The 6,997-nt window shown below is 56.4% G+C and overlaps 1 protein-coding gene across 1 annotated transcript; it reads left to right on the top strand.

Annotated features, from left to right (window-relative positions):
* Positions 1-201: 201 nt before the first annotated feature.
* PSMB4 (proteasome 20S subunit beta 4) lies at positions 202-4,436 on the top strand. The gene is made up of 8 exons (XM_054398792.1): positions 202-340; positions 451-622; positions 989-1,195; positions 2,438-2,584; positions 2,714-2,795; positions 2,893-3,009; positions 3,887-3,975; positions 4,332-4,436. Exons 1-8 carry the CDS (start codon positions 202-204, stop codon positions 4,342-4,344), a joined length of 966 nt encoding a protein of 321 aa, XP_054254767.1. The 3' UTR covers positions 4,345-4,436.
* Positions 4,437-6,997: the final 2,561 nt, after the last annotated feature.

Raw genomic sequence — 6,997 nt, 5'->3', positions numbered from 1 at the left:
CGGCTCCACTCCCGCCGCTACCCAGCGCAACCTGTTACCTTCGCTCAGGCACCGCCCCCGACACCGCCCATTGGACATCTTCGCACTAAGCCCCGCCCAGAGGCGGGGACAGAGAAGCTCTGTCACGCCCCCTCGCTACGCCCCGGCCTAACGGCTCTGCTAATCACGTGACGCACTTGGTGCCGACCGCAGCGCGCCTCCATGTTGGGGAGGGAGCTGCGTCCGCCGCTCCGGAACCTCCACGGCTCAGGCCCTTCCATCCACTCGGTGGGCCTCTGTGGCCCTCGATCCTTCAGGGACAGCGAGGGCGAGGACCCCGACCCTGGAGGCCGGTCTGCAGGTCACGCAGGAGAATTTCGCCACACACAAGATGGCATCTGGCCCCGCCCTCCTTTCCCACTCTGCACTGGGCACCCCCAAGATGGCGCCGTTGCCTACGGTGGCCGAGAGCGGCCGCGTTGCCTTTGCGCCTGCGCAGCGCCGGCCACACCGTGACTAAGATGGAGGCTGAAAGAATGCGGGCGCCGCTGCCGTTCTGGGCCGGGGGCCCAGCCCCGGGGCAAACGTACATCCCTAGAGGGCCTGGCCCCGCCGCCGGCCACCTGCCCTTCACCCGAACGCTGTGAGTGCAGCAGCGGCTGAGGGGAGCGGATAGGGGGGCCTGGGGATGGTGGTAGCCCTGGGAGTGGGGGTCGCTGGGGATGGGAGACTGGGAGTAGGAGGCGCTGCTTCCTACCGGGATTAGGAAGGGGATGGAGCACTGGGAGTGAGGGACGCTCGGGATGGGGAACTGAAAGGGGATGGCCTGAGGTGGGGTCTGGAAAGATGGAAGAGAGCAGAGGGTCCTGGGATGGGGATCAGTGGAAGGTGAATGTGTACTATAGTATACAGTCCCAGTAGGGCTGGGGTGGAAGAGATGGGGCTGGGGGGAGAGCAGGGGGCGTTTGAAGACAAAGGAGCTGTGGGACGCTGACGTTTGGGTCTGCAGGAGCCCGATGGTGACAGGCACCTCGGTGCTGGGGGTGAAGTTCAGCGGGGGGGTGATGATCGCCGCGGACATGATGGGCTCCTACGGCTCCCTCGCCCGCTTCCGAGGCATCTCCAGGCTGCTGAAAGTCAACGACACCACCATGCTGGGGGCCTCTGGGGACTATGCTGACTTCCAATACCTGAAGCAGATCATTGACCAGATGGTGTAAGTTCTGCTGGCCCATGGGCTGCCATGGCCACAGCCAGGATGAGCCTGGGCAAGCCCTGCCCATGCACTGTGGGCTGGTGCCAGTCTTCGAGGGACTGAAGTGTGGTGAACCAGGGCTGTTGAGCAGGGCAAGGTGGGGCTGGAGTCCCCATTGTCCTCTGGCAGGCTCTTTAGAGAGTCATGGAATTGATTTGGGTGGAGAAGACCTCCAAGGACATCGAGTCCAACCATCAACCCAACACCTCTGTGGTCACCAAACCATGGCCTCAAGGGCCATGGCAACAGGTTTCTGAGGCCTCCAGATCCCCACCTCCAGGGATGGGGACTCCACCACCTCCATGGGCAGCCTGTGTCAGGCCTTGACCACTCTTGCAGGACACAAATTGTTCCTCATGGCCAACCTGAACCTCCCTAGGGCAACTTGAGATCATCTTCTCTTGTCCTGTCCCTGCCCAACCTCCACCTGGCTCCAGTCTCCTCTCAGGGAGCTGTAGAGAGCAATGAAGTCTCCCTCAGCATCCTCTTCTCCAAGACTCACCACCCACAGTTCCCTCAGCTGCTCCTCCCAAGCCCTTTTCTCCAGACCCTTCCCCAGCTTCATTGCCCTTCTCTGGCCCTGCTCCAGCCCTCAATGGCCTTCTGGCAGTGAGGAGCCCAACCCTGAGCCCAGCATTGCAGCTGTGGCCTCCCCAGTGCCCAGCCCAGGGGCACAATCCCTGCTCTGCTCTTGCTGCCCACATCATTGCTGCTCCAGGCCAGGCTGCTGGTGCCCTTCTTGGCCACCTGGGCACCCTCTGGCTCATCTCCAGCTGCTGGCACCAACCCCCCCCAGGTCTTTTCCTACTGGACAGTCTCCAGCCACTGCCCACAGCCTGGAGCCTCCCTGGGGTTGTTGTGACCCAAGTGCACGACCCAGCCCTTGGCCTTGTTGAACCTCATCCCATTGACCTCAGCCATGGATCCAGGATGGCCAGGTCCTTCTGCAGAGCCTCCTGCAGATCACCATCCCACCCAGCTTGGTTTTACCCCCAACCTGCCTGAGAGAAGCCAGTTTGCACTCTGTTCTCAGTGTCCTTTCCACCTGCTCAGTTCCAGGTCCCGTTTGTGGCTTCTGCTCAGGACCTCCCCTTGTTCAAGGTCTCTTTGAGAGCAGCCCATGGGGACTTGCTGGGAGGGGGGTAGCTCCTGCTCCTTGATGCAGCTGCTTCCCAACTTGGGTGAAATTTCTTCCTCTGTCAGGATTGATGAGGAGCTGCTGGGTGATGGCCACAGCTACAGCCCCAAAGCCATCCACTCCTGGCTGACAAGGGTCATGTACAACAGGAGGTCCAAGATCAACCCTCTGTGGAACACTGTGGTCATTGCTGGCTGCTATGGCAGTGAGAGGTGAGGCAGGAGCAGCCACCTGCTGGTTCCACCATGGCCTGGTGGGCTTCAGAGGGCTGGGGCGTGGCTTCTCCAAGCCACATCACTCTTGGCCATGCAGCCGCCATGCTCACAGCTGTGTCCCATCAGCTTCCTAGGTTACGTGGACATGCTCGGAGTGGCCTATGAAGCCCCGACACTGGCGACAGGTTACGGCGCCTACCTGGCTCAGGTGGGCACCTTCAGCAGCTGCAGGAGCTCCAGGGGTGGGTTCTGGGCTGTGGAGCTCTTGGACTTCATTTTGTGGCTTTTCTTCTCCCCATCTCCAGCCATTGATGAGAGAAGTCTTGGAGAAGAAACCCAATCTGAGCAAGGAGGAGGCTCGGGACTTGATCGAGCGCTGCATGAAGATCTTGTACTACAGAGACGCTCGCTCCTTTAACAGAGTAAGAGGCGCACCAGGGCTGGCACCTGGGCTGGCACCAGGGCTCATTGGTGGGGTCACTTCTGCTTAACATCCCCATCAATGTTCTTGGCGAGGACATTGAGGCACCCTTAGGCAGGTTGCAGATGACACCAAGCTGGGTGGGATGTGGAGCTGCTGGAGGCTCTGCAGAGGGCCCTTGCCAGGCTGGAGCCATGGCAGAGGTGCACTAAGGCCAAGAGCTGGTCCTGCACTTGGGTCCCAACAACCCCAGGGAGGCTCCAGGCTGCGGGCAGTGGCTGGAAACTGCCCGGTGGGAAAAGACCTGGGAGTGCTGGGTACCAGCAGCTGGAGATGAGCCAGGGGATGCCCAGATGGCAAAGAAGGGCACCAGCAGCCTGGCCTGGAGCAGCAATGGTGTGGGCAGCAGGAGCAGGGCAGGGATTGTGCCCCTGGGCTGGGCACTGGGTAGGCCACAGCTGCAATGCTGGGCTCAGGGTTGGGCTCCTCCCTGCCAGAAGGCCATTGAGGGCTGGAGCAGGGCCAGAGAAGGGCAATGAAGCTGGGGAAGGGTCTGGAGAAGAGGGGCTGAGTGAGGAACAGCTGAGGGACCTCTCAACTTGCCCACCAAGGACAAAATGAGGTGGTGCTGAAGGCCAAGCCCTTGTTCAAGGACATTTGTTGTCCCTCCTGGAGCTTCCAGAGGGCTTAGCTTGCCTCCTGGTATGAAGGTGCCGAACATCTCCCTGGAGGCCTTGAGCAACTTGGGCTGGTGGGAGGTGTCCCTGCCCATGACAGGGGTTGGGACTGGGTGATCTTGAAGGTCCCTTCCAGCCCAGCCCATTCCATGACTCCCAGGCTGGTCCCTCACTGAAACTCTCCCAACCTTCTCCCCTCAGTACGAGGTTGCCATCGCCACGGAGAAAGGTGTTGAGATGGAAGGACCCCTGACCTTGGATGCCAACTGGGACATTGCTCACCTTGTCAGGTACCACCACAGGGTCCTCAGGCTTTGGGCTGGGAGCTGGTAGCCTGGAGATGTCCCCATGGCACACAGCGAAGGGTGGACCAAAGCCGGGTGGTGTCCCTGCCACCTGCTTTAGCAGGAGCCTCCTTGCCCCCAGACTGTCCCTGCTCCAGGATCTGCTCCACCTTCACAGGTCTGGAGGTGGTGGTACAAGGCTCTCCAGGAAGGGAATAGGGTTTGGGGTGTCCCAAGGAAGAGGACAGTGTTTGTGGGGGTCCCAAAGATGGGGACAGTCTTTGGGGGAGTCCCAAACGGGGTTTGGTGTTGGCCATGTCCTGGTTGTGATCCTCCTGACCTTGTCTCATCTCTTCTTCCAGTGGCTTTGAGTGATCTCCAGGAACTGCTCCAGGCTGCTATGTCCATGTCCATGTTTGCTCCTCCTGAAGCTCCCCACCTTCTTCTTGGGAGCACATTAAAGCTGTTCCCCCATCTCTGTCTTTGTCCTTAGCTTGGGGTGGAGTCTGGGGCATGCTCCGGGAGCCCTGACTTCAGGTCTCCTGCTGAAGGTCACCACCAGCCAAGACCCCAGTTTTTGGCAACAGGAAAGGCAGCAGAAAAAAAAAAAAACAAGAAGGGACCACTGGGGGTCTGAGGCCATGCTGAAGGATCCCAAGAGGAGACCTGTGGGGTTCTCAGGCCAAGCTGAAGGACTCCCAAGAAGGGACCTGTGCAGGGTTGACCCCAAGAGGTGACATGTGAGGGTCTCAGGACATGGTAAAGGACCCCAAAAGTGGGCACCCATGGGGTTCTCCGACCATGCTGAAGCACTCCAAGAAGGAACCTGTAGGGCTGACCCCCAGAGGAGATCCATGGGGTTATCAGGCCAAGGTGAAAAAAAAACAAGGGACTCCAAGAAGGAACCCATGGTGTTGACCACAAGAGGTCACCCACAGGGTTCCCAGGCCAAGCTGAAGCACCACAAACAGGCCCCTGGTGGCTGCAGCGCCACCTGCAGGCAGCAGCAGGGAGGCCCCATGGGGAGCTGGAGTGGCAGAAGAAAGAGCCCAGGTTTTACAAATCCATTTCCCTGGCTTTATTCAACTTTTCACTTCTGTACACTTGCAAGATGAACCATTTACAGGTCTGCACAGGCTGCCTCCTGCTCTCCTCGGCTCACCCACCAGGAGAAGGTTGGACCACACGAACATTTTGATGGCCACCAGAAAGGTGCGGGTGCCTCTGGGTTCTGACCATTCCCAGCAGAGAGCTACAATTAAAGAAACCCCTCAAAACATGCAAATTGGTAGGAAAAACAGAAAACAAATCGAAGCTGGCAGTGAAAAAGAAAACCCCAAAGGTCTTGGGTGTATGTCAGAGTTTTGTCTCCTTCCAGCTGGTGGCTGACTAAGCAAAGCAGTGGCTGATACCACCAGCATCTACCACTTGATACAGGTCAGGGGTTCCTGGTCCAAATTCCCAGCTGCCTGTGGGAAGATCAAGTCCACCATGGCCCCTCTCTCTCAGGAACTCTCTGGAGCAAGGTAGGTGCCTGGCAGAGGAGGAACCACCCAACTGTGGTGACACCAAGAGGTTCAGGTTGCCACCGAGGTTGAGGTAACCGCTCTGCAGTGGTGACACTGAGAGCCTCAGGGAACCACCAGGAGGTTTAGGTCACCACTGCACCATGGTGACACCAAAAGATTGAGGTCACCACTGCACCCCAGCTACCTGTGGGAAAATCAAGGCAGGCTTGACCTCCCTCTCCCACCTCCCTCTTCCACTCTCTCAGTAACTCTTTGGAGCAAGGTGGGTGCCCAACAGAGGAAGAACCACTGAAGTGTGACACCAAGAGGTTAAGGTCACTACTGCACCACAGTGATGCCAAGAGGCTCAGATCACCACCACACTTTGGTAACACCAAAAGGTTCAGGTCATCACTGAGAGGTTATCACCACACCATTGTGACACCAGAAGGTTCAGGTCACCACCACACTTTGCTGATGCCAAGAAGTTCAGGTCACCACTGAGAGGTTCAAGTGACCTCCACACCTTGGTGACACCAAAAGGTTCAGGGCACCAGCACCCCCAACTCCCTGACCATGAAGCTCACATCCAACTCCCAAGTTCAGGGTTGTGGCTCCCAAAAAAGTGCTGCTGGCATGGAACAGGCAAAAGGTTTTATATGTTTTCTGCTTGTTTTCACCCCAAAATCACAAGCAAAAGAGTAATTCTGCTCTAAAAGGAAAGACCAAAATAAAACAAAAACCCAGAACAAAAAAAAGCCCCCCAAAATCCTAAAAAAGCCCAAACCAAAAAAACCCTCAAAACAAACAAAAACCCCAAACAAAAAACAAAGCCCCAAACAATCCCTCTGCCCTCCCAAAACAAATAAAACCCAACCAAACCCACTCAAACAAAAAACACAGGAAAAAAAGCCCCCAAACATGACCCCAAATAAAACCTAAACAAAAATCCAACACAACCTCTCTGCAAAAAAACCCACAAGAGATAAACAAAAAAGACCCCAAACAAAACACAAAACTGCAAAAATAATCCAAAAGACCCCAACCAAAAAAACCCAACCCCAAAATCTCCAAACCTAAAAAAAACCAAATTAAACCAATCAGAAAGCCCCAAACCAAAGAAACCCCAAATAAATAAAAAACAGAACACCCCCCTACACCAAAAAAAAGCCCCAAAAAACCCAACCCAACCCCAAACCAAACCCAACCTAATCCAAATCAAAACAACCCTGACAAAAAAAAAAAAACCCAAACAAAAACAAAGCCCCAACCTGGCTCAGTCTTAACCCTCCAAGCACTAAACCCACATCTAACACCCCCTGAACCCCCAGACCTCTGTCTGCAAACACCAAAAAACCCCCCAACCCCTGCCAAAACAACTCAACCCCCCCCCCAAAAAAAAACCTCCACCTTCAGCCACCCCAGGAGGTTCAAATTGGTTCATTCTCTACTTTCCTGCCTTTTTTTTTTTTTTTTTTTGCCTCTCTCCCCCAGCCCTCACCTGGACAAATGGAGAATTC

The sequence above is a fragment of the Indicator indicator genome, unplaced genomic scaffold (assembly GCF_027791375.1).
Source record: "Indicator indicator isolate 239-I01 unplaced genomic scaffold, UM_Iind_1.1 iindUn_scaffold_112, whole genome shotgun sequence".
Classification (NCBI taxonomy): domain Eukaryota; kingdom Metazoa; phylum Chordata; class Aves; order Piciformes; family Indicatoridae; genus Indicator; species Indicator indicator.
Note: the sequence above shows the minus strand (reverse complement) of the source record. Positions and strands in the feature narration are given on the sequence as shown.